This window comes from Aquarana catesbeiana, linkage group LG06 (assembly GCF_042186555.1).
Source record: "Aquarana catesbeiana isolate 2022-GZ linkage group LG06, ASM4218655v1, whole genome shotgun sequence".
Taxonomy (NCBI): Eukaryota; Metazoa; Chordata; class Amphibia; order Anura; family Ranidae; genus Aquarana; species Aquarana catesbeiana.
The window spans coordinates 147,970,573-147,998,517 of record NC_133329.1 but is presented as its reverse complement, the minus strand read 5'-3'; the positions used below and the strand labels follow the sequence as shown (position 1 = coordinate 147,998,517).

Sequence of the window (27,945 nt, the reverse complement as noted above, 5' to 3'; positions counted from 1 at the left end):
GTCTCTTGTCCCCTCCCCTCTTCTCCTGGTCTCTCTTACCCTGTTCTTGTCTCCCTATCTATCACCTCCACTCCCTCTTTAAAGCACCTGGTGGAGAGTCTACCAAATTTTTTTTCCAGTACAGGACAGTTGGCGAAGGGTATTACCTGTGAACAAATAGACAACATTATTGACTCCAGCCATTTCAAGCTGATTGAGAAGAACCTACCGTTCCTTTCTCCATTTCAGGTGACATAGTCCAGTGTTAAATATATTTCCTAATTAAATGGATTAGTAGCTCAGACCTTAGCACATAGCATCCTATGCTGCCATTATATCACTGATTCTTGGTCATTCACAACTCCGAAATATTGGTTTATTTGCAATATACTGTAGCTGCTTCAGCAGTAAGTCATCAAAAAGCGTACTGCAGCCATCAGCCATGATCATAAAGTTCAGAAATTATTATGACCAGTGTCTTAGGTGTTGGTCACAAGTAAAGATGTGCTGTGCTGAGCTCCACTGGAATAATCCTTGCAAGGGCAAGCTATGCAGCCGGATCCATTCAAAATGTCTTTTTAGGCCAAATTGAATGGCACCCGGACCTCGTGTCGGAAGAAACGAGGTTTTGCTTGTAACGCTTCTCTTTTTAGAGAGCTTTTTAGAGAGCTGGACCCCGGGATCCAGTGCTTGGTTTTTTCAGCTATATTTCTTGGCGGGTTGCTTTACAGGTCCAAGGATGTGGAACCCCCGATAAAAAGGGGCCCAGTCCTTGAAGGTATTTTAACGGAGCCCACGGTGAGTGGTGAAGATTGGGTCTGTCTGGTTTACCACAGAACCCTGCAGCAGGATAAGGTAAGTGGAGATTGCTAAGGAATTTTCTAATTCTTATGGGGTTCCTCCTTTAAGTAAATGTTGTCATTCCTAAAGTCGCCACTGGGGGCTGTCAAAAGCACGTACCTAATTCCATGCTTATCAGTCTCGCTCTGTGTCAGTACAAGCTGCATGTTTCCTCCAGTGCCAAGTCTCGGGTAAGATGTTGGAAGGGGGGCTTTTCTTTTAATCATCATCCCCCACCTTCACAGGAGTATTTTTTCTCTCTCCAGGAGGCCGAGGGAACATGGACTAGTTGGTGGTATACCGTGCCGCTCCCGCTGCCACCGCCACAGCAGGGTGGTTCTCTTCCATCAGCTCTCCTCCTCTCCTCCACCCCACCCTCCCCCCATGTGTTCCGGTCGGATCAGAAGCCCGCTTGCGCAGGAAAACAATCTTTATGAAAAAAAGAGTAGAGGAGCGTGGTGGGAGGTCGGAGGAAGGGGGCGTCCACAACGCGGGGCTGTGCAGGCTATAAGTGCACCTTTTACAAGTGCATTCAACTGATGGAGGGACACGGAACAGACGGAGGCATGTGAGTGTTGGTGACACAGGCATTCCCAGGGCATCAGGCTGAGCATTAATAGCAGTGGCAGTTGCTGGACTATTTGCTCAGCAGTGGGTGCATTTTTGGCAGTACCTCTGCATTTGTGCTTGGCACTATGGGTAGAAGGGGAGGTGCAAATACCCCAAAAAACAGGGGCTCAAAAGGCTCTGAGGACCCTTCCTCTGCAACAACATCCACCCCGAAAGGCCTAGGGAGGCTGGTCAGAGTGAGCCATCGGGGGCGTCAGGGGTTGCAACTGCTTCCGACATTTCAGCCCCTGTCTATATTACTGAGGAGGTTTTTTTCCTCAGCCATGATTGGATTGGAGAAAAGGTTAGCGACTTTAATCGAATCTTCTCAGAATGGGAGAAAACGCAATAGGTCCCCTTCTACCACCCAGGACTCTCAAACAGAGGAACAGTGGGAGGGGGAAGATGAATCCCCCTCAGGGGACCGTGAAGAGGCTGATCATTCCTCTTCCGAAGGATCAAGTGGGGAGGAACCTTCTTCAGCTTCACAAGCTAAGAAATTGCTGGTGCAATCTCTTACTGAAATGTTCCGCTCCACATTTAAACTACCCTTAACTGAGTCGGTTGAAAAGCCCACTTCTTGTTTGGGTTCACTAAAGCCACCTCAAGCTTTGCGTCCATTAATTGCTGGAAAAGCTTATGTATTCTGAGTGAGATCACCCAGATAAGCATTTTTTACCCCCCTAAAAAGTTTTCAACACTTTATCCTATGGAGAAAAAATGAACTAAGATGTGGGGTATAGCAACAATTGACGCTGCTTTACCTTCTGTAAATAAAAGTTTGACTTGTCCTGTTGACAATGCACAAATGCTTCGGGATCCAATCGATAAAAAATTGGAATTCCTGTTGAAAAACATTTTCTCCTTGGCAGGTTCAGTAGTTCAACCTGCAGTGGCGGCAATTGGGGTATGTCTATTCTTCAGACCTCTTGCACCAACCTCTTGGGTTGGTGCATATGCGTAGAATCTTATGTTTGAAAAGTTGGTCAGTCAAAGCCCCATGCAAAAAACTCCTGGCTGGTTTTCCTTTCCGCTGTGAAAGGCTGTTTGGGGATGATTTGGACAAATACATCCAAAAGATATCAAGTGGGAAAAGTACCCTTTTGCCAGTTAAGAAAAGGAGTAAACATCCCTCATTTAAACAGGCTCTTTCTCCAGGGCCAGGGGCATCAACCTCCAGGCAGTCGCGACGGCCTCCTCCGTCAGGTTCAAGGGGTAAGCCCAGGGACAGAAGAAGCCCTGGGGGAGGAAACCTTCAAAGCAAAACACTATAGCCTCTTTATGAAGGGGCGCCCCCGCTCACTCGAGTGGGGGGAAGACTTCTGCAGTTCTCAAAGGTCTGGCAGGAAGAGTTTCGAGACAAATGGGTGGTCTCCACAATAACTCTAGGTTACAAACTAGAGTTCCGCAAATTCCCGTCTCCTCGTTTCCTCAGGTCAAACGTTCCAAAAGATCCAGAGAAAAAGAAGTCTTTCTTTCGAGTATTAGATCAACTTTTATCTCAAAAAGTGATCATGATGTTCCCTGCGAATGAGCAGGGGTTGGAGTTTTATTCAAACCTTTCCACGGTACCAAAACCAAATGGAGATGTCAGAACCATTCTAGATCTCAAGGATCTAAACCGATTCCTGAATATCCGCTCTTTCCGCATGGAATCAATCCGATCTGTTGTCTCCATCATACAAGGAGGAGAACTTCTGGCGTCAATCGATTTTAGAGATGCATACCTGCATGTGCCTATTTTCCCTGCTCACAAGAAGTATCTGCGTTTCGAGGTAGAAAAACTCCATTTTAAGTTTGTAGCCTTGCCTTTCGGTCTAGCAACTGCACCTCGGGTGTTTACAAAACTTCTGGCCCTTCCTCTGGCCAGATTAAGGATTCAAAGTATAACAATTGTAGCATACCTAGATGACCTGCTCTTGATAGACCGGTCGGGAGCCCACTTAGACCAAAGCATGGTCACCACAGTCAACTGCCTGGAATACCTAGGTTGGATCCTCAACCTAGAGAAATCTTCCTTAAAACCATTAAGAAGACTAGAGTACTTGGGTCTGGTCATAGATACAGCCCAGAAGAGGGTGTTTTTACCCCAGGCAAAAATCAGCGCCATAAAGGAGCTGGTTCAGGTGGTCAGGGAAAAGAAGGGTCCTTCTATTCGCCTTTGCATGAGGTTGTTGGGGAAAATGGTGGCTTCATTCGAAGCAGTTCCCAATGCTCAGTTTACTTCGAGACTGCTGCAAAACTGTATCCTTTCTGCTTGGAACAAGAAGGTCCAAGTGCTAGATTTTTCAATGCGTCTGTCACCAAAGGTGCGCCAGAGCCTCAGTTGGTGGAGGATATCCAAGAATCTGCAGAAGGGGAAATCCTTCGTACCAGTTACCTGGAAGGTGTTAACAACAGATGCCAGCCTGTCAGGTTCGGGAGCAGTCCTGATAGAAGTGACTGTCCAAGGAAAATGGTCCAGGACCGAAAGAACCTTGCCCATCAATATTCTAGAGATTCGGGCAGCACGTCTAGCCCCAAGGGCCTGGTCATTCAGGTTGTAGAATTAACTGGTCAGAATTCAGTCTGACAATGCCACAGCAGTGGCTTATATCAATCACCAAGGGGGCACCAGAAGTCATGCAGCCCAGGAAGAGGTAAACCATATCCTAGCCTGGGCAGAAAAGCATGTGCCATGCATATCGGCAATCTTCATCCCAGGGATAGAGAATTGGCAGGCAGACTACTTGAGTTGCCAGCAGTTGTTCCCAGGGGAATGGTCCCTTCACCCCGACGTCTTCCTGGCTATATGCCAGATATGGGGGATCCCGATCTGTTTGCGTCCAGGTTCAACAGCAAAGTCGACAACTTTGTGTCAAGAACAAGGGATCCACTCGCATGCGGAACAGATGCGTTGGTGACCCCGTGGGATCAGTTCTCACTGATTTATGCATTCCCTCCTATCCTGCTGCTACCACGGCTTCTTCGCAGCATCAAGCAGGAAAGGAAGTCGTGGTGCTTGTGGCCCCAGCGTGGCCCCGAAGATCTTGGTATGCAGAGATCGTAAAGATGGCGATAGGGGACCCATGGACCCTACCACCACGTCCAGACCTGCTTTCGCAGGGACCAGTCGTAGCATACAAACGCTTAAATTAACGGTTTGGCTATTGAAACCCACATTCTGAAGAATCGTGGGCTTTCAGGCTCAGTGATATCTACATTGATTAATGCAAGGAAGTCAGCTTCCAGAGTCATTTATTATAGAGTCTGGAAGGCATATGTTTCCCAGAAAGTATGTCATAGGTAGAATCCTTAACTTTCTGCAAATGGGGTTAGAGATGAAGCTGGCCTTGAGTACTAGTCTCGGCCTTATCGGTATTGTTTCCAGGACCACCTGCTTCGCATTTTTTGGTCCGTAGCTTTATTCAGGGGGTTTAATCCACCGGTTAGGTCACCCCTGAACCCTTGGGACTTGAATTTAGTTCTGTCGGCATTACAGAAACAGCCTTTTGAGCTGATATGACATATTCCCTTGGTCCTTTTGACAAGGAAGCTAGTTTTTCTGGTAGCCATGTCTTCTGCAAGAAGGGTATCAGAATTGGCTGCTCTTTCTTGTAAAGAGCCATATTTAATTATTCACAAGGATAGAGTAGTATTGCGTCATCCTAGCTTTCTGCCGAAGGTGGTTTCAGGTTTTTATCTAAACCAGGATATTGTTCTACCTTCATTTTTTCCCAGAACCTTGTTCTACGGAAGAAAAGTCACTATATTCTCTGGATGTAGTGAGAGCAGTCAAAATCTATTTGGAAGCGACTGCTCAGATTCGGAAAACGGATGTTTTGTTTGTGTTGCCTGAAGGTCCTAGAAAAGGATAGGCAGCGTCGAAATCTACTATTGCAAAGTGGATTTGGCAACTAATTATTCAAGGTTTGAAGAGGAAAATTCCACCTTTTAAAATCAAAGCGCACTCCACTAGGGCTGTTAGTGCTTCGTGGGCAGTGCATTACCAAGCCTCCATGGCTTAAATCTGCAAGGCTGCAACTTGGTCTTCAGTCCAAACGTTCACCAGATTTTATCAGGTGGATGTAAGAAGGCATGAGGATATTGCCTTTGGGCGCAGTGTGCTGCAGGCAGCAGTATAGGTCCTCAGGTCTGATTGCACCCTGCTTTTGTTTGTGTCTCCCTCCCCTCAGATAGCATTGCTCTGGGACACACTCTGGATACAGTAATTACTGTGGCTCTGTGTCCCGTGATGTACGATAAAGAAAATAGGATTTTTATAACAACTTACCTGTAAAATCCTTTTCTTGGAGTACATCACAGGACACAGAGGTCCCTCCCCTCTTTCTGGTTACACATGTATTGCTTTGCTACCAGTAGCGTAGCGTGGATTGTCACCACCCGGGGCAAGGCAAGTAATTTACGCCCTCTAACCTGTGGACTTTTAGCACCCAAGAATGGGGCCCAGGTTCTTCCACTCACAGCCTGAGCCTCTGCAGCCTTTTATTATTGGTTAGAGCTGATATATCTATTTGATTACAGTAGTCAAAGAGATATCTTCTCAGTATCAACCAATAATAAAAGGCTGTGGGCAGCTAATCAGAGGCTTAGGTTGCAAATAACAAGGAACACCTATATACAGTACAGCAGGCAGCCAATATTAACCCAAGCATAAGGATTGTGCATATTATTTAGTGCTAGACATACTACAGGAGATGGTCAGAGACGGCAGACAAAGTACAGGAGGTAGTCAGAGACTGCAGACATAGTACAGGAGATGGTCAGAGACGGCAGACATAGTACAGGAGATGGTCAGAGACTGCAGACATAGTACAGGATCAGAGACTGCAGACATAGTACAGGAGATGGTCAGAGACTGCAGACATAGTACAGAAGATGGTCAGAGACTGCAGGCATAGTACAGGAGATGGTCAGAGACTGCAGACATAGTACAGGAGATGATCAGAGACTGCAGACATAGTACAGGAGATGGTCAGAGACTGCAGACATAGTACAGGAAATGGTCAGAGACTGCAGACATAGTACAGGAAATGGTCAGAGACTGCAGACATACTATAGGCAGGGTGTTTTTTCTCAGACAATAAGTGCAGGACCTTAACCACACCACCACCGCCTAACAGTGGGAGAGTCTTAATGGGGCATTGTTAAATACTAGTGGTGCATTCTGCACAGAGTGCAGTGTTCAGGAGTGCAGTACATACAGAGTTCATGAGCGTACTGCGTACAGAGTGCAAATATCAGGAGTGTGCTGTATACAAAGTGCAAAGATGAAGATTATGCTACATACCGAGTGCAAAAATCAGGTGTACCCTACGTACAGAGTGTAAAGTTTAGGTACAGAGTTCAGAGTGCACTGCAAACAGAGTTCAGGAGTGCACTGTGTACACCGTGCAGACTTCAGAAGTGTGCTACATACAGAGTGCAAAGATTAGGAGTGTGCTATATACAAAGAGAAAAGATTAAGATTCTGCTACGTACAGAGTGCAAAGTTCAGGAGAGCGCTAGGTACAGAGTGCAGGGTTCAGGAGTGCACTATATACAGAGTGAGGACCTCAAGAGTGCACAGAGTTCAGGAGTGCGCTATGCAGAGTGAGCAGAGTTCAGAAGTGCACTGCGTAGAGAGTGCACTGCAGAGTTCATGAGTATGCTATGTACAGATTGCAGGGCTCAGGAATGCATGTCTCACAGGACAGTTTACAACCTCCCTTCCAGTAAGAGCTCTCCTCTCACCCCCAAATCCCCTCTTCCCCACCTACAAAGTATCAGAGAGAGGGGCTGCTACAGAAGAGCAGCTACAACTTTACAGTAGGAGTGCAATGTTAGGTGGGGAGAGGGGGCATTAGTGCAGAGGGGGTATAGGCAATGATATTGGTGCCAAGTTAATGGGGCATTGGTGCTAAATAGGGGGTGGGGTGGCAATGTGCTAATTTCTAACTTGGGGGAGAGTTGGAGCATTGGGGCTAAGTGGGGGAGGGGGCATTGGTGCTAAGTGGGGGAGTGAGGGGATGTTTGGGATAAGTGGGGGGAGAAGGGTACACCTTGGGATAAGTGGGGGATATTAGGGATACATGGGAAGATAGGAGAAACATTTGGGATTAGTGGCGGGACAGGAGGGCCATTGGGGATAAGTGGGGGGAGGAAGAGGAACATTTGGCATAAGTGAGAGTAGAGGAAGCACATTGGGGATAAGTGGGAGGGGAGGGGGGACATTTGGGATAAGTGGGGGGGAGAGGGGGGGCATTTAGGATAAGTGGGATAATGGGGATAAGTGGGGGGGACAGGAGGAACTTTGAGTATAAGTGGGAGGACAGGAGGAACATTGGGTAGACGGGAGGGACATTGGGGATAAGTGGGAGGACAGGAGGAACATTGGGGGCCCAGGGTGGACATTGGGGATAAAAGGGGGGACAGGAGGGACATTGGGAAGACAGGAGGGACATTGGGGGAGGGCAGGAGGGACAGTGGGGAGACAGGAGGGACATTGAGGATAATTGGGGGGACAGGAGAGGCAGTGGGGAGACAGGAGGGACATTGGGGATAATTGGGGGACAGTGGGGAGACAGGAGGGACATTGTGGTTAATTGGGGGAACAGGAGGGACATTGGGGAGACAAGACTGACATTGGGGATAATTGGGGGGGCAGGAGAGACAGTGGGGATAATTGGGGGGACAGGAGGGACACTGGGGAGACAGGAGGGACATTGGGGATAATTGGGGGGACAGGAGGGACAGTGAGGAGACAGGAGGAACTTTGAGTATAAGTGGGAGGACAGGAGGAACATTGGGTAGACGGGAGGGACATTGGGGATAAGTGGGAGGACAGGAGGAACATTGGGGGCCCAGGGTGGACATTGGGGATAAAAGGGGGGACAGGAGGGACATTGGGGATAAGTGGGGGGACAGGAGGAACATTGGGTAGACGGGAGGGACATTGGGGATAAGTGGGAGGACAGGAGGAACATTGGGGGCCCAGGGTGGACATTGGGGATAAAAGGGGGGACAGGAGGGACATTGGGGATAAGTGGGGGGACAGGAGGAACATTGGGTAGACGGGAGGGACATTGGGGATAAGTGGGAGGACAGGAGGAACATTGGGGGCCCAGGGTGGACATTGGGGATAAAAGGGGGGACAGGAGGGACATTGGGGATAAGTGGGGGGACAGGAGGGACATTGGGAAGACAGGAGGGACATTGGGGGGGCAGGAGGGACAGTGGGGAGACAGGAGGGACATTGAGGATAATTGGGGGGACAGGAGAGGCAGTGGGGAGACAGGAGGGACATTGGGGATAATTGGGGGACAGTGGGGAGACAGGAGGGACATTGTGGATAATTGGGGGGACAGGAGGGACATTGGGGAGACAAGACTGACATTGGGGATAATTGGGGGGGGCAGGAGAGACAGTGGGGATAATTGGGGGGACAGGAGGGACACTGGGGAGACAGGAGGGACATTGGGGATAATTGGGGGGACAGGAGGGACAGTGAGGAGACAGGAGGGACATTGGGGATAATTGGGGGTGGACAGGAGGGACAGTGGGGAGACAGGAGAGACATTGGGGATAGTTTGGGGGACAGTGGGGAGACAGGAGGGTTATTGGGGATAATTGGGGGGGCAGGAGGGACATTGGAGGAGACAGGAGGGACATTGGGGATAATTGGTGAGACAGAAGGGACATTGGGGATAATTGGTTGGGACAGGAGGGACATTGGGGAAGACAGGAGGGACATTGGGGATAATCAGGGGGACAGGAGGCACAGTGAGGAGACAGGAGGGACATCGGGGATAATTGGGGGGACAGGAGGGACAGTGAGGAGACAGGAGGGACATTGGGGATAATTGGGGGGGGACAGGAGAGACATTGGGGATAGTTGGGGGGGACAGTGGGGAGACAGGAGGGTCATTGTGGATAATTGGGGGGACAGGAGAGACAGTGGGGAGACAGGAGGGACATCGGGGATAATTGGGGGGACAGGAGGGACATCGGGGATAATTGGGGGGACAGGAGGCACAGTGGGGAGACAGGAGGGACATTTGGGGACATTAGTGGGGGAGATGGTGATGCTCTGTGTATGTGTATAGTGACTAGTGTACACTGTATGACTGTACTGTACATCGATTGTGTCACATAGCACAGTTCACAGTTCACAAGATCCCCGGCGATGTCACTTCATTACATGTGCCTGTGGGATAGAGCAGGCGCCTCTGCGCCAGTCCCAGACTGGTTGCCACAATGGGGAAAGAGTAGATTCAGTCCAGACGATGGCGGCGGCTCACAGCGCGGCAGAGGCGGGACTCCCAGAGTAACCCAGCCTCTGCCACCGCACATGACCCCGTTCGTCCAATCACCGGGCAGCCGCTGCCCATCCCTGAGTCGGAACATGGTGCCTGGAGCACAGTGAGTGACACCGTCCATACACATTAGGACGGAGTGACACTCGCACCAGATGCTGCGCTGCGCCCCCCTAAATTTTGCACCCGGGGCCACGGCACCCTCCGCACATATATACTACACCAGTGCTTGCTACAAAACTGAGGTACTCCCGGAAAGGGGAGGGGTTATATAGGGGGTTAAACTTCCTGTCTAGGATGTGCCAGTGTCCATCACCTAAAGGTGCCTATATAACCCATACAGTAATTACTGTGGCTCTGTGTCCCGTGATGTACTCCAAGAAAAGGATTTTACAGGTAAGCTGTTATAAAAATCCTATTTTTAATAATGTTAATAAAGTCATGCTTATACAAGTTAAATGTATGTCCCCATTTTAGTTAAATGTGCTTGGCTATTTACATTGACAGGGGCATTTTTCAGGCACCCAGCATTCACACCACTGGCTTAAATAATTATTTCATTCAGTGGCCTATCAGTAACTAAATAAACAATTGGCAACGACTGTTAATGCTTTTAGTAAAAGTCATCCTCATTTGGAACCATAGGATATATTAAGCCAGGTTGTCTGTTCCTGGTGATTTGGAAATGTTTCTGTATTGTACATGGGCTGAGACTCATGCAGCTGATTGTTCAGGACAAGGTCAGAGCACTACAACGCACCCTCCCGCACCTCTTTAAACTAGAGAGGCTTGCATTACGGAGGAAGGGAAGAGCCCCACCATCAGAGGTCACAGATGAAATTTATATTCCAAGCAACTATATTCCAAGCAACTAGAGAAACTAGCATTGGATGGTGTCTCCCTCATTTCTTAATGCAATCTTCCCCACGCACACGTTCAAGATTGGCTATTCAGTGATGCTGGGTGCTGTAATGACCATAGGCTGGAAACTGTGTATAATCAAAGTAAAGAAATGTCATCAACACACCAAGGATTCCTCGAAAGGGTCCAAAGCTTTATTCCGTGGTCACATGGTAAATATACAGCAATGTTTCGGAGCAATGCAGGGCCCCTTCGTCAGGCAAGTCCTTAATTTCTTGTCCCTCTAATGACCATAAAAGAATTGATAAGCATGGTCACCGTGCAGTCAACTGTACTTTGTCAGTATCAATGTCTTGATAGGATTTGAGGGAAAATCTGCCCAACAGAAATACAGATGGCAATAACAGAGCTGCTAGCCCTTCCTCACTCTACCCTAACATGATTAACATAATTCTGTACATTTTTTACAGTATGTCTAGACAAGACCACGACCTGTTGTGACAGGCAATACAATACTAAATGTTCTGGGCAGTACAATACTGAATGTTGTACTGCCCCTGTGGATGTTCAAACTAGTAAACATATGGCCTATCATTTTAACAGACTCAGATTTATGGCCATTTAGAAAATAGAGATACCCCCAACTACAGGTATTTTGTGAGCAGGCAGCCAGTTGCACAATATAAATGCAAAGATAAAAATGTAAGCCACTTAGGGGCTGAGTTATAATGGAGATCAGATATTGTTATATGCTCTTTGCTACAAAGTGCAGTATTGCAGCTGTTTCATAAAATGATTGCCACAGCTTTGAGCCGGTGGGGCTCCCAGAGTTCTCTTAGCTTACTGCAACAAAGAAAACTATGTGACTGGAGGAGAGCTGGTTGTGCTGGCTTCAGACTAATGTAGCACAATGCACATTTGTAAAGCAAATATCTATTCTTTACAAATATGCACAGCTTTTTTGTTTTTTTAAAGCAGCTATATGGTTGTGGTAGGGCCATACTTCTTTTTAAATGTACTCCTTAGTACATGGGCTTGAGTGAATTTAAACATGGGGGAAACTGAAGAACGTAGAACTTAGCAAAAAACTGCTAAGTACACATTTGAAATACATATAAATGGCCTTAGTTACTTGCCAACAGATTTATGATTGTTTTATTCCTTTCTTTTGATGGCCTCTGATAGTTTCATGATAAAACATGACAATAAACAACACAAGTGTTTCTTGTCTGCTCATTGGAAAATGAAATGTGGATTCCTTATCCAGCAAGTAAGCAGGTTGTACAACTTAGGCTAGGTTTACATCTACATATGTAGGTTGTGATTAATGCATTTTTCCAGATGTTTTGCATGTTTGAACACGCATTTGTGATGCGTTTTTTTTTTTTTGCTAATGGAAAGGCTTCATATCACAACTTTGATGCTACTTTAGATGGGTGCAACTTGGATGCAGCTTATGATTAAGGAGCGGGTTAACAACCGATGGCTCATCATCTTTCAGTGGTATTCCCCACTAACATCTGAATGTAAGAAAAAAGAATGACAGCATTCAAAAATAAAAAAAAACTGCGTGGGGACTCCCCCACAATCCATACCAGGCCCTTCAGGTCTGGTTCAGATTTTAAGGGAATGCCACACCAAAATTATAATAAACAGGATGGGATCCCCCCAAATCCATACCAGGCCTGTATCTGAGCATGCAGCCTGACAGGCCAGGAAAGGGGGGGGGGGGGGGGGGGGGCGAGCGCTTCTCCCTCCTGAACCATACCAGGCCACATGTCCTCAACATGGGGGGTACTTTGGGGTAGGGGGTCCCCTTTAAGCACCTTGTCCCCATGTTGATTATGACAAAGGGCCTTTTCCCCACAACCCTGGCTCGGTGGGGTGACTTATCGGAATCTGAAACGCACCCCCCCCATGTTGAGGGCATGTGACCTGGTATGGTTCAGGGGCATTCGCTCGTCCCCCCCTTTCCTGGACTGCCAGGCTGCAAGCTCAAATAAGAGTCTGGTGTGGATTTTGGGGAATACACCATACATTTTTTTTTATTTTAGCGTGGGGTTCCCCTTAAAATCCGTATCTAAGGGTCTGTTATTGATTTAAGGGGGGGCCCATGCCGTTTTTTTTATTTTGGTGGGTTCCTCCAACCCAGACCTGAAGGGCCTGGTATGGATTGGGGGGACCCCCACACAGCCAGAATTTTTTTGTTTACATTCAACTGTCAGTGGGGAATCCAGGTTAAGAGCTAGGGTTAAGGGCTAGGGTTAGGGCTAAATGTTAAGGTTAAGGTCTAGGGTAAGGGCTAAATGTTAAGGTTAGGGTAAATGTTAGGTTTAAGAAATATGATTAAATGCTAGGGTTAGAGTTAAATGGTAGGGATAAGGGCTAAGGTTAGCGTTAAATGCTAGGGTTAAGGCAAGGGTTAGGGCTAAATGTTAAAGTTAGGGTTAAGGGTTAGGGTTAAATGTTAGGCTTAAGGGCTAGGGTTAGAGTTAAATGTTAAGGTTAAGGGCTAGAGTTAAAGGTTGGGGTTAGGGTTGGGGCTAAATGTTAGGGTTAGGGTTAAATGCTAAGGTTAAGGGCTAGGGTTAGAGTTAAATGTTAGGGTTAAGGGCTAGAGTTAAAGGTTGGGGTTAGGGTTGGGGCTAAATGTTAGGGTTAAGGGCTAGAGTTACGTTTAAATGTTAGGGTTAAGGGCTAAGGTTAAATGCAAGGGTTAGGGTTGGGGCTAAATGTTAGGGTTAATGGTTAGGGTTAAATGCTAAGGTTAGAGTTAGGGGTTAGGATTAAATGTTAGGTTTAAGGTTAAGGGCTAGGGTTAAAGGCTAGGGTTATGGTTAAATGTTAGGGTTAGGGTTAAGAGCTAGGGTTATGGTGAAGGCCTAGGTTTAAAATGTTAGGGTTAGCGGTAATTGTTAGGGTTATGGTCAGTGGCAGAATTACCAGGGTCGCACCAGTCGCATTTGCAACTGGGCCCTTGAGTTACACCACTGTAGGGGGACCCGCTGCCGTCCACGAGATAGTACACTACTACACTGGTCATTCATGGGGAGTCCCTGTCCGCTCCGCCCATCCTCTCCGGCTGCTCTGCCCATCCCCCCCGCCCGCACTCACGGGCACACTGCACAGTCCCCCCCCCCGCTCCACCCATCCTCTCCACCAATCCTCTCCTCCCGCACTAACGGGCACAGTCCCCACCCGCTTCGCCCATCCTTTTCGCCCGCTCTGCCCACTCCGCCCAACCTCTCTGCCCATCCTCTCCGCCTGCACTCACGGGCACAGTACCCGCCCGGTCCGTCCATCTGCTCCGCCTCCACCTGCACTCACAAGCCCCGCCCATCCTCTCTGCTTGTCCAAGCAAGACCTAGCAAGGAGGGGGAACCAAGTGATCTGCAAGTGAGTGGCACCCATCCCTCAATATCAACACTGCCACTGATTCCCCCCACACCACCACCACTACTGCCACTGATACCCCCCCACCACCACTACTGCCACTGATACCCCCCTCACACCACCACCACCATTACTGCCACTGATACCACCCCACACCACCACCACCACCACTACTGCCAATGATACCCCCCACCACCACCACCACCACTACTGTCACTGATACCCCACCACCATCACCATCACTACTGCTATTGATACCCCCCCACACCACCACCACTTCTGCCACTGATACCCCCCACCACCACCACCACTACTGCCACTGCTACCCCCCACACCACCACTGCCACTGATACCCCAACACTACCACTACTGCCACTGATTCCCCCCTACCCCCACACCACCACTGATACCCCTCACACAACCACTGCTGCCACTGATCCACCCCACCATGACCACTACTGCCACTGATCCCATCCCGCAACCACCATTCTTGCCACTGATACCATTCCCCTCCTCACCACTTATAACATCCCACCCCCCCAACCACCACCCTCGCCATGGATCCCATCCTCCCACCACCGCTGACACTCATTTCATCCAATGCCCCCCACCGCTGCCACTCATCCCATCAAATCTCCCTTTCCACTACCACTCATCCCATCCCATCCCTCCAACCATCACCCATGCCACTGATCCCATCCCCTCTCATTGCTGCGACTCATCCCATCCCCCCACCACCACCGCTGCCACTGATCCCATCCACACCCAACCACCACTGCTACCACTGATCCCATCCCCCAACCGCTGCCACTCATCCCATCTCTTCCTCACCGCTGCCACTCAGCCCATCCCCCACCACCGATGTCATTGATCCTATCCCTCCCTAACCACCACTGCTGCCACTGATCCCATCCCCCACCACCACCGCTGCCACTCATCCCAGGGGCGTAACTACATGGGTCACAATTGCAATAGGGAAATTGCACATGTTGCCCCTGAACACCTGGATGGGGGGGGGCATTTAGAGGAACAAATCCCTTCCATTTTTCTACTGCAGCCACTAAAAGTCTGCTTCTCCTTCTCTCCCTCTGATGGGCATTCAGTGGCTGCAGGAGAAAAATGGAGGGGATTTGTTCCCCCTCCTATCCAGGTCCTCATGCCCCTGGGATCAGTGGGAAGGGCCCTGGCCAGAGGTCAGGGGGGCCCTCCATGGTTTCTTGCACCGGGGCCCTGAAGGTTCTAGTTACGTCACTGGTTATGGTTAATGGTAATTGTTAGCGTTAACCCCAACATTTACCTGTAACCCTATCTTTTAACACTAACCCTTAGCCCTAACCCTAACACATTGTCATATTTTCTTATTACAAAAACAATGCATCAAAAACACGACATGTGCATTTTTGGTGCAGTTCCACTGAAGTCTATTACATGCAAAACAACCTGATGGTCAAGTCCCTGCCCCTTTCCAAAAAACGCACAGGCTCAAAGCGCACAGATGTGAACTAGATCCATAGGAAACCATGTTTGGACCGTAGTGTGTTTTTGCAAAATTCACTAAAAATGCATAGGTGTGAACCAAGCCTTAGACAGGAAATAGTTATATCACCTGTTAGGCTGACCAGTTTGGCAATGGTGTGTCAATCACAAGACCTGCGGAACAGCATAATAAATCCCTTCACAGGAAAACAGTTCACATACTGTACATGCAGTTTAAGCTGTATATGCATCCTTTTGTTTTGGAAACTGTTTTAAAATGCTAGGAGATTTAGTTAATAGGCTGCTTTGCTTTCCAAACATAAAACCCCATGATGTAGATAAAGCCATTAACATGTTGAAAGCATATGTGTGTGTGTAGATATATATTTTTTTGTATATTTGTCACTCTTAAATGACTCAGATCATCAAACAAATTTATTATTACACAAAGATAACCCGAGTAAATACAGTTTTTAAATGATGGTTTCATTTATTAAGGCAAAAAATCTGTCCAAACCTGCCTGGCTTTATGTGAAAAAGTAATTGCCCCCTAAACCTAATAACTGGTTGTGCCACCCTTGGCGGCAACAACTGCAATCAAGCGTTTGCGATAACTGCCAATGAGTCTTTCACATTGCTTTGGTGCAAATTTGGCCCACTCTTCTTTGCAGAATTGTTTTAATTCAGTTGCATTGGAGGGTTTTCCAGCATGAAGGGCCTGTGTAAGGTCATGATACAGTATTTAAATTGGATTTAAGTCCAGGCTTTGACTAGGTCAATCCAAAACCTAAATTTTGCTTTGTTTGAACCATTTGGAGGTGGACTTGCTGTTGTGTTTCGGATCATTGTCCTGCTGCATAACCCAAGTGCACTTGAGCTTGAGGTCACAAACTGATGGCTGGACATTCTTCTCTAGGATTTTCTGGTAAGGCTCAGAATTCATGATTCCATCAATTATGGTAAGTCATCCAGGTCTTGAAGCTGAAAAGCAGCCCCAGACCATCACGCTACCACCATCATGTCTGACTATTGGTATGATGTATGATGTTCTTGTTATGAAATGCTGTATTAATTTTATGCCAGATGTAACGGGATGCACACCTTCCAAAAAGTTAAATTTTTGTCTCATCAGTTCACAGAATATTTGTCTAAAAGTCTTGGGGATAAATGTGAGATGAGCTCTTGTGTTCTTTTTGGTCAGCAGTGGCTTTGGCCTTGGAACTCTCCCATGGATGCCGTTTGTGCCCAGTCTCTTTCTTATTGTTGAATCGTGAACACTGATCTTACCTGAGGCAAGTGAGACCTGCAGGTCTTTAGATGTTGTTCTGGGTTCTTTTATGACCTCCTGGATGAGACGTTGTCATGCTCTTAGAGTAATTTTTGTAGGCCGGCGCCCCCTGGGAAGGTTCACCACTGTTTTTGTGGATAATGGCTCTCCCCATGGTTCACTGGAGTTCCAAAGCCTTAGAAATGACTTTGAAACCCTTCCTAGACAGATACATGTACACTAATCTGTTCTTGCATTTTTTTTTAGATTGTGGCATGTTGTGTGGCTTTTGTGATCTGCTTCACTTTGTCAGACAGATACTATTCATGTGATTTCTTGAGTCAACAGGTGTGGCAGTAATAAAGCCCCAGTGTGGCAAGTGAAATTTAACTCAGCTTTCCAAAAAATTGTAGTTATTTACAGTTCATTCATGATTCAGCATGGAAGGGGGCAATTTACGTGGGTTATCTTTGTGTAGTAATAAAATATGTTTGATGATCTGAATCATTTGAGTGTGAGAAATATGCAAAAAAAAAATCAGGAAGGGGGCAAATACCTTTTCACAGCACTATATATAGATATATATATATATATATATATATATATATATATATATATATATATATATATAGATAGATAGATAGATAGATAGATAGATAGATAGATAGATAGATAGATAGATAGATAGATAGATAGATATAGAGATATCTATCTATCTATATATAGATATATAGATATATCTATATATAGATATATAGATAGATAGATAGATAGATAGATAGATAGATAGATAGATAGATAGATAGATAGATAGATAGATACATAGATACATAGATACATAGATACATACATACACACACATTTATACACACACACATTTATACACAGTATATATATGGCATCTTGGTTGATGCCAATCTGATATAAAATATTTGTTTTACATTAACACATTCTATACAAGCTGTACCAATGAAACAAAATTCACAGAGCATTTTCCAATATAAAGGCATGGCAGAAGCTGTTTGCCTTTAGGCTTTCTCCTTCTAACTGAAACTTGGTACTGACATCTGAACACTGCAGGAAGGAGAGAGATGAGTCATTGCTCTGACTCATTTAAATGGGTAATTTTAGTAGGACAGGTAATTTTAGTCTGGCAAAAAAGTGAAAAGAAACTTTATACCTGCTGTGTTTGCTGTTATCTCTTGTACAGGAACAGGTAGCACTACAAATTTGCATTAACTACTGCTATCTCAGTTCAGAGTGAGTAGATGACCCTGTCCTTAGAATTTGAATTGAAAGGAATGGGGGTACCATGTAGAGGTTTGAACCTTTACAAATTTGATGATATCCAGTTAAAATATATAAAAGGTACACTCTAGCAAGAATGAAAAATTATGCCATGAAAAGCATCCTGCTCAGTCTTAATTACCAGGAGGTGCCAACTTGTATGTTAGATTGGACGTTTTAAGGGACTTTATGGAATCCCACCTAGGAGGATGTGAAATAGAATGCAGTGCAGAACCTACCATAAAGCAGCTGATAAGGTAAGTTACACACATTTTCTAACTTTTCTACATCTGCAAAGATTTTAATAGCTTAGGAATTCACTGGCTGGTTTTAACAGGTACTTACCGTTGTCACTAAAGTACACCTGTCATGAGACAAACATATGGACTGGACCCCTCCTTTTGAGAACATTTGTTCCCTGGCTGTCAGGCAGATTCTTTGATTTCAATGCTGATTTACTGACTGACATTGGGAAAAGGTTTAGAAAATTTTGACTCTTTTCTAGCACTTGTTTATAACATGCTTGTTTCGGGTCTGACTCAAAAGTATTAAAGTCAGGCATAGGCTGGTAACTGGCATTTTAAGGAGGAGGCCAGCATTGGCAACTTTCATTCACTTTTCTCATGACAGGTATATTTTATCGCTGTATTTAGGTGGTTTGATTACATTTGTTCTTACACTAATGCCCCGTACACACGGTCGGATTTTCCGATGGAAAATGTCCGATCGGAGCGTGTTGTCAGAAATTCCGACCGTGTGTGGGCTCCATCGGACATTTTCCATCGGATTTTCCGACACATAAAGTTGGAGAACAGGAGATAAAATTTTCCGACAACAAAATCCATTGTCGGAAATTCCGATCGTGTGTACACAAATCCGACGGACAAAGTGCCACGCATGCTCAGAATAAATAAAGAGATGAAAGCTATTGGCCACTGCCCCGTTTATAGTCCCGATGTACGTGTTTTACGTCACCGCATTTAGAACGATCGGATTTTCCGACAACTTTGTGTGACCGTGTGTATGCAAGACAAGTTTGAGCCAACATCCGTCGGAAAAAATCCTAGGATTTTGTTGTCTGAATGTCCGAACAAAGTGTGTATGGGGCATAAATGTTCAGCAAGGATGCTTGGTTATTATTGGTATGCCCTCTAGTGGTGGTAAATGCTGCATATGAAACATTATCTTGAAAATGTGACAAGGCAAGATGAAAAAAGGAGAAAATTAATGTAAAATATTAATGTTGTTTAAATGTTAAATTGGCAGCACAAAGTGAATACAGGAATATTTGTCAGGGCTTTCTTTAAAAAGCTTGTATACCAGTATGTTAATTTCATGCATATGTTTTTTACAGCTTACGTTTTGTCTGACTTTTCAGATTCATTGTCTGGCCTGGAAATACTGGAGGGTTTCCAAAGCTGACATTCCCCCGTTCCTTCTAGCTGTACTTCCGTGAGTTTTCAACTTCAAAGAGTTTCAAAAATGTTATTTTGTAACGGCACATTGCAGCTTATGCAAATGAAGAGACAGGAAGCATCACTTTGTTCATCCCTAGGCAAAAACCATTCCGTTTCTTTGATCATCATTGCAATGAGGAGAAACTAATCACGTTGCCATCACCTGGGTCATGCAGTATGCTGCAGTGTTGCCCGAAGAGCTGAACTGAGTTATAAGGCTGGTTATTGAAAAGTATATATATGAGATGAAGCTGCACTATGATTGTAGGGCCATCTATTATGGATTGCCTAATAAGACCCATAATGGCCAGGTGTCTTTCTTCATTAAACTGATTACACATCCTTTTCTGAGCTGTTAACGATAGAATCATCTTGTTCAATTATCCATTGGCATCAGTATAATTTACCATTATTAAATGACTGACAGCCAAGAGAGATGAGAAGCAAAGGAAAAAAAAAATCACACTTGAACACAGAAATTTAAAATTTCCATAAAAATGGGCAATCTGTTTTTATTTTAGACCCCGCTGTGTGGTTAAAGTAGTAATAAACCCAAAAGCAAAAAAAAAAAACAAAAAAAAAACTATATTTCAGGTTCTAATTCTTTGATGTGGTGACTGCATTCGTTTTTGTTTTTTTAGACTTTTGTATCCATCATTTTTACCAACCAGTAAGTCTGTTTTTTTTTTTTTTGCATCTTCTTGTAACTAATGCTGGCCATACACCATACGAAAAATCAGGAGACATTCGGTCATTTAGACAGTTCGTTCGTTTTTCAGCTAGTTAATGGGCATAAAACAGATAATCGTTGGGATGTTTTTGAGCCGAAAAAACGAAGGACAAGTTTGAAAATTTTCTGCCGAACGAACGATAAATTGAAAGGTTAATGTGTTTCCCGTTAATGTGTTTTCCGAACTGTCTGCGCTAGGTGTATGTAAAAAAACAAACAAAAAAATGTTTGTTTATGTCCACTGAACGATTTATTGGTCATTACATGATGGCACTATCATTTGCACTCACGGCCGAATGTTTGTTTTTCGAAAATGGGTTTGGCCGATTTTTCGTATAGTGTATGGCCAGCATAAGTTGTCTAACAAAAGTAGCAGTTACAAGGTTGGGACAAACCATGTAACACTGACAGGGGTGATTACAATGGTCAGCTTTTATTCATCAAACCTTTATCAAAAAAGGAAAAAACTGTTGCTGTAAAACTTTAAAAAGTTTTAGCTGGAGTTCACCTTTAATTTGTTTGTCAACTCCATCTAAATCTTCTAGTCCATCCAACACTACCATCTCCCATAGATTGACAATGCTGCTGTCCAAAGGTGTCTCCGGTCCTCCTCCGACCAGAGTGGAGACACCCTAAGTCAGGAAGTCTGTTACTGGCAGCAACAAAAATTAAGAAAAAAAAAAAGAATGCACCACCTTTTAAGAATTGGTAATCTGCAATATATTAAATCTTTGTATTTAGGTTTAAATTAAAGACCCCCCCCAGCTTTCTTTTTTTTTAACATCTGCAAGAAAAGGAAACCCGTGATCAAAGAATTATGGAAGTGGCCCTTCCTGACCAACTTCTGGAAATGCTAGTTACCTGATTTGCCTGCTGTTGGCTTCAATAATTTCCAAATCCCTGATCCAGAAAAAATATACAGCCAGTCACATTGATGGCAGCTTACCTAATTTCCCCAATGGCTCCATGTTAGCACAGACCTGGTGGGCTCCGCCCATCCATCTGGACTAATAAGATCATAACTCATAAATTTTAGACCCACCTTCAACCTGGGATTCCATTCCTTTCCTTTCCTTCTGCAGGTTCTCCTACCTGGCTTTATTAAATATCTAGCAGTCCGTCCATATTATTAGACTCACTGGACACGGCCCCTATTCCTTGTGCTAAAAAAAAATGCTAATGCCAACCCCTGCCAAAGACCAGCATCTACAAAGGAGATAGAAGACTGCATTCATTGTTCGCTTATGCTTTTAAATCCATCTGCTTTGACCTCCATGGTCTTTTCTTATTCCACAGCTCATTGCGCTCAAGGCATCACTCTTCCCGCCTATCAGAAAAGGGAGATTATGCAATTACTAATCGTCAGTCTCACTGGGACAGCCACCATTACCAGGGACAGACGTTCTAGGTCCAGTTCCAGATACTGGCATTCTCCACCAAGATACCTTGATGCTTTTCAGCAACAACAGCGCAGATCAGGGGGGATGCTGGTCTTGCCTCAATACGGTGCTTCCGGGTAAAATGGCCCATGAGTCCTGTTTCAGGGAAGCAACAAGGAACAAAGAAGCAGATTGTAAGGATATGGGGGGTCATTTACTAAGATGAATGCGCTGCGCTGGTTCATACCTCAATTGGTGCGCCGGATAAATCCTTAATTTGACCCGGCGCATGCACAGCAGTACCTGCACGCGAGAATGTTTCCAGCGCAATCCCATTGCGCTGGTTCTCGGCGAGGTACATCTTGTGCTTGCTGCAATAGGAAAAACACATCTTCCTATTAAAGCAGCGCGAGAAAAACCGGCATGGGTTCCCCCTCCAGGGGCATACCAGTCCCTTTGGTCTGGTATGGATTTTAAGGGGAACCCCCTATGCCAAAAAAACACTTATATAATGGAACCGTGCTTCAGATGGGGCGGGGTCACCGGGTGGCCACGCCCTCCGTTATTTAGGAAGTGTCCGAAGAAGAGAAGCGTCACACAGCGGGAGCCTCCCATGGATGCGGAGCGGCCCAAGAACGAAGTGGGGAAGAAGACGTTGTGGAGGAAGATGCCGGATGAGAACACCGGAGCAAGAAGCAGAGGATCGGAGGAAGAACCAGAGGAAGAAGGAGATTGAGGAAGAAACCGAAGGAAGAAGCAAGAAAGAAGACCCAAAGAAGATGGAAAGAAGAAGGGTTTAAATAAAGTAATTGTCAAAAACTATCTCTTGTCATTTTTAACATTTTTGACACTTTTTTTGTGAAATGGTAGGGGTACTTTTTTACCCCCTTATCATTTCACACAGGGGGAGGCCGGGATCTGGGGGTCCCCCTTGTTAAAGCGGGCTTCCAGATTCGATAAGCCCCCCGCCCGCAGACCCCCACAACCACCGGGCAAGGGTTGTGGGGATGAGGCCCTTGTCCTCATCAACATGGGGACAAGGTGCTTTGGGGGGACCCCAAAGCACCATCCCAATGTTGAGGGCATGTGGCCTGGTATGGTTCAGGAAGGGGGCACTCTCTCGTCCCCCCTCTTTTCCTGCAGCCTGCTCGGATAAGGGTCTGGTATGGATTTTTAGGGGGACCCCACGCCATTTTTAAAAAAATTTTTGGCGCAGGGTTCCCCTTAAAATCCATACCAGACCTGAAGGGCCTGGTATGGATTTTGAGGGAGACCCCACGCCATTTTTTTTTTTTTTTTTTGACGTGGGGTTCCCCTTAATATCCATACCAGACCTGAAGGGCCTGGTATGGAATTTCGGGGGAACCCCACGCATTTTTTTTTTCTTGATTTTGTTTTTTTTTTAATGCTGTTTTTATCAATGAACTTTTGAGTGTATTGCTGGACCGACATTTCATTATAGCCGTGAAGTGAACCAGCGTTAAAAAAAAAAAAAAAAAAGTTTAGAGGTGCGCCCCCGTTCAACCTATGCAAATGCATTTATGTTGCTTGATATTTATTAAGATTTTGCCGGTGCAGTGAACCAAAGCATTTGAACAAGCGCAAATGCCGTTTGCCCATGCGCGGTGCATAAATTGACCTCCCGCAGTTCTAAATGTACTTGCCGGCACAGCAGGCTTGTTCAGATAAAGTTACTTTCTTATTCTATTTTGGGCATATTTGTTACTTGGGCAGTTATTACTATACTTCCTCACATCACCCACATCACCCCCATAATATTGGCACTTCCAGCTTGTTTAAATTGTAAGTTAAAGATGCCGTGTGCCATGTCTATAGTGGCGTATCGAGCACCTCCTCCCGTGCGCCGGGAAGAGAATAGTAAATGGGGAACTGTGCTGTGTTACTGGCGCAAATGTTTTGTAAATACGAAAAAGTCCTTTGTGCATCGGCGTGCGCTGCAACTCATGGCGCAAATGCTTTGTAAATCAGCCCCATGGTGTCAAGGATGAAGCAAGCCTTTCAGGGCATTCTAAAAACCTTTGCTGCTTACATCAAGCCTCTGCCTCAGCAGGTGGTATCTACCTCTCAATCAGTAGCTCCTTAGTTAAACATCTCTGCTTGAGAGGCCCTAGAGGCCTCTGGGTCATAGGTATTGGAGGAGAAAAACCACTTTGATGGTTTTGATTTTGCATTGGTTCAGCACTTTTTAAAAGATTAGACCTGCCCTGCTGTGGGAAAACCTGGGGGAAAACTGCAGAAAAAGGAATTACTTTTTTTAAACCATATCAGGAAAGAAGGGTTGAATTTTCCCTTTATAAAGGAAATTAGGGTGTTTTGGCGGACAAATGGAACCAAGCCCTTAGGAGGCTTACAGACCAAAACCATTTTGCCAAACTTTATCCTTTCAGAAGGGAATATGTTAAAGACCTTGATGATCCGCTAGTGGATGATGCAGCCCTAGCTATACATGTGATGCTGTCTCTGGATAACACCATAACCTTTAGGAATGTGCTAGATAGAAAAGTGGATCTGGATCTTAAAAAGATCTATCTAACGGTGGGTGAAACTTGTAAGCCCCCAGTGGCTTTGTTATCCATTTACAATGTGTTGGCAGTCTGCATTGAGAGGTTGGAGTCAGCTGTGGTGAACAATCTTGGTAAAGCTGACATCTAGCTTTATGGCTGAAGTAACATTATCCATTGATATTATTAAGTCCCTCTCCAGGGTAATGCTAAAGACAGTAATGGGAGAAGGGCCCTCCTCCAAGCAGGGGTGCTGCAAGATAGACATGTGCAATTCATTTAGTTCCGAATTCGTTTAGTTCCGAATTCGTTTAACCAATTTCGACACATCCGTTAATTCGGAAATACCCAAATAACAATTATTCTTTTGAATTTTCAGATTGTATTTCTTATTTTTGGATTTACAATTTGCGATCATAACGAATGACTTGAAAAACAAAAAACAAATGAAACGAAAACGAACAAATTTTTCATCAGTGCACATGTCTACTGCAGGATACCCTTTGAGGGTCAATCCATCCTTGGGAATAAACTGGATGCTGCAATAGATAAAGCTACAGGCAGCAAATCATTTTTTTTCCCCAAGATTGAAGACTGCTTTGGCAGAAAAGCTCTAATTTCAGAGGTTCTCCAAAAGCCAGGGACAAAGAAGCAGGAGCTTCCTTCACAGTACAAAAGTCCCAGAATTCCTTTTGATAGTGTGCCTGCCCATTTTTGCCAGCTCTGGGCCAGGATTGTACAAGTTTTGGCAGGTATGGGTGGAAAACATAAAGGAGAATTGGGTCCTAAACACCATGAAGTTCAGGCATGCTTGTAAATGTCATGAGTCCACCCTCGCTCTTTATTCCAACAAAGGTGCCTCTCTGCAGTTGGAAGAGAGAAATCCTCCTGGCATATGTGTAGACCTCGACTCTGCATGGCATGATAGTGGCAGCTCCGTATCACAGGCGCTTTTCTGGAATTTTTTTCTGTTTCTGGAAACTGGACCAGTAATAGGCTTGAAATTTTTGAATGAAACCATTTGTCAGGAAAACCGAGTTCATGCCTGTGCTCAAAGAAATACGCATGTGTGAAAAATGATCCACAGAACTGTACACAGAACCAGGACTGTGCGCGCATCTACACATGCATGTTTGGATGTACTTTGGCACCGAGTGGCCTTATTAGAGCACCACAAGACTCAGGATCATTGCTGAGTGGTTATCAGCTCCTTCTGCCTGTGGCCTGATCCTGTTTGACTCTGCTTGCTCCTGAAACTCTGTTGCTGACTCCAGCTTGTGACCTAGCCTTGTCTCCTGCCTGCTGTTCCAGTACCTTCTCTGCTCACCATATACCAACCTTGGCCTGGCTCTGACTCTGCTCCTGGTTCTCAATCGTGTACCTCTGCTGCCTGGTTGTTGCAAACTCTTGCCCGTCTGATTATGCATCTTAGATCCTGCATCTGCTAGCTACGAGCCTGCTTGCTGCACAGTGTTCAGTTCCGCAACCATTTCAAGATCTCCTGGCCTGGATCTCCTACAGTCACGTGTGCCACTCTATGCCCTGTTATCAAAATCAAGAGGTTTAAGGAAGCACTCTTGTCAACTTGGCCTTGACCAGGTATGTGACACCATTTGAAAATGGAGTCTTGCAAACAATCCTGAAAGTGGTACAGTCGAGGGATTGGCTTTTGTCAATCAACCTGATGGATGCATATTTTCATGTTCCTGTTGCTCCATATTTCCAGAAATTTCTTTATTTCGCAGTCAACCAACTCCACTACCAGTTAGTTTATCTACCGTGGGAGAGGAGCTCCACTCTGCTGAGGATTGATAATATGACAGCAGTGTTGTACATTAGAAAACAAGGGGGCACTCGCAGCCGCTCTCTGCTAAAGGAGGTGACTCCAATAATGGAATGGGCCCATATCAATTCCCTCCATTTGCCAGCAGTTTATATACTTGGTTGGAACAATCTTCAGGCTGACTATCTGTCCAGGACAAAAAAAATGGTCCCTGCCACTGCAAGTGTTTAGGGATTTATTGGCTTGGGCTTTCTTTTTATAGATGGAGCTCTTTACTTCTCCAGCCAACACTAAGCTTCTGTGGTTCTACTCCAGAGTCTGCAAGCAATTCAGATGGATGTGCTGAGTTCAGACTGGCCCTTTTGAATAGCGTATGCTTTTCATCCAGTCCCTCTGGTTCTCAGCATTCTGAGAAGGCTGCTACAGGAGATGGTCACAGTTTAAGCAGTATTTCCAAACTGGATTAAACATCCATGGTTTACTCTGCTTCTTCACCTGACCACCAGGGCTCCTCTTCCCTTACCAGTGAGTCCGGCCTTCTGTGTCAAGGACCCATTCTTCATCCAGCGCCAGACAGTCTCAGTTTGATGGCCTGGGTCTTGAAAGGTAAATGTTTGATTAATCTTGGTTACTCTAATAAAGTGGTGAATAGCTTCATTAAGTCACGAAAAGACAGCACTTGTGTGGCTTAAAATTCTGGAATTCACAGCCTCACATCATTTATATGCCTCAAGTTTGCCACATAATAGACTTTCTACAATCTGGTCTGGATATGGACTTGTGTACAAGTACACTAAAAAGTCACATTTCTGCGAACTCTGCTTTCATGGGGATTCAATGAGCAGCCAATGGGATTATAGCCTTGTTCCTCAATGCTGCCGTTGCACTCACACCTCCAAGGGGCCTGTTGTTTCTGAAGTGAGATCTTTCTTTAGTGGGATCTTCCTTTAGTATAGAAAATGAGCAAACAGTGTGACCAGGCAGTAGGAAAAGTGAATAGAATACTAGGATGCATCACTAGAGGGATCACCAGCAGGAAGAAGGAGGTCCTGATTCACCTATATAGATCTTTAGTGAGACCTCATTTAGAATACTGTGTCCAGTTTTGGAGACCTCACATACAGGAAGATTGATAAGATTGAGTTCAGAGTTCAGAGACGGGTAACAAAAATGGTGACAGGTGTGGGGGATAAAACATATCAAGAGCGACTTCAGGAACGTAATATGTACAGTCTGGAGGGAAAGAAGGGACAGGGGAGACATAATTGAAACCTTTAAATACATCAAGAGGGTGAATAGGGTTCAGGACGGCAGTCTTTTCAATATGAAAACAAAATCAAGAACACGGGGACATGACCTCAAACTAACTGGAGGAAAGTTCAAAACAAATCTTAGAAAGTATTATTTTGGCGGCTGGTGATATATTTGGTGATATATTTTTTTGGGGGGGTAGCAATCCGTCTCCCCCCCAGTGGTCGGTTGGGTCTCCTGCACCCCCAGGTCAGTTGATCAGTCCCCGTACTTACCCCATCTAGGTCACTAGGCTTTTTGGAAGGTGGGTGACGGGCCATTGCGTTTCCATCTCCTCCTTCCTTGGCTTCATGGCTTCCCCTGTGGCTCCTCCCTCCTCCTACTCAGCGGCTAATAGGATCACTTCTCCTCTCCTCGGGTCTCAGGACCCACTTCCTGAGCCGGGATTGGCCAGGAGGAGAATCAGGAAGGCAATAGTAAATATTAATTCACTATTGTCACACAACTGGGTGGGGACAGGGCGCAGTGCTCTGCGCCCCGTTCCCCACCCTTTTTTTAAGCCAATTAGAGCCTTTTAAAAAAAAACAAAAAAAACAAAAAAAAAACCACTCCCATTGGAATCCATGCATCCGGCACCCTGCATGTAAATGGATTAGAGGGGAGGTACCCCTGCGCCCTATGGACGGGCCGTCGCTAACTAAAAGGGTAGTTGATGATTAGAAAAACAGAGGTAGGGAGACAGTCAACAGCAAATGGCTTCAAACATGCTTGGGATAAACATCGATCTATAGTCAGACAACAAGGTTAATAAGAAAAA

The 27,945-nt window shown here is 45.6% G+C and overlaps 1 protein-coding gene across 1 annotated transcript in view; it reads left to right on the top strand.

Moving 5' to 3' along the window:
* OTOA (otoancorin) overlaps positions 1–27,945 on the top strand; it is a 176,114-nt gene that overhangs the window by 92,104 nt on the left and 56,065 nt on the right. Inside the window, exons 13-14 of the mRNA XM_073635201.1 lie at positions 120–228; positions 19,385–19,458. Of these exons, the coding sequence (XP_073491302.1) occupies positions 120–228; positions 19,385–19,458 (183 nt within the window). The remainder of the gene's footprint in view (positions 1–119; positions 229–19,384; positions 19,459–27,945) is intronic.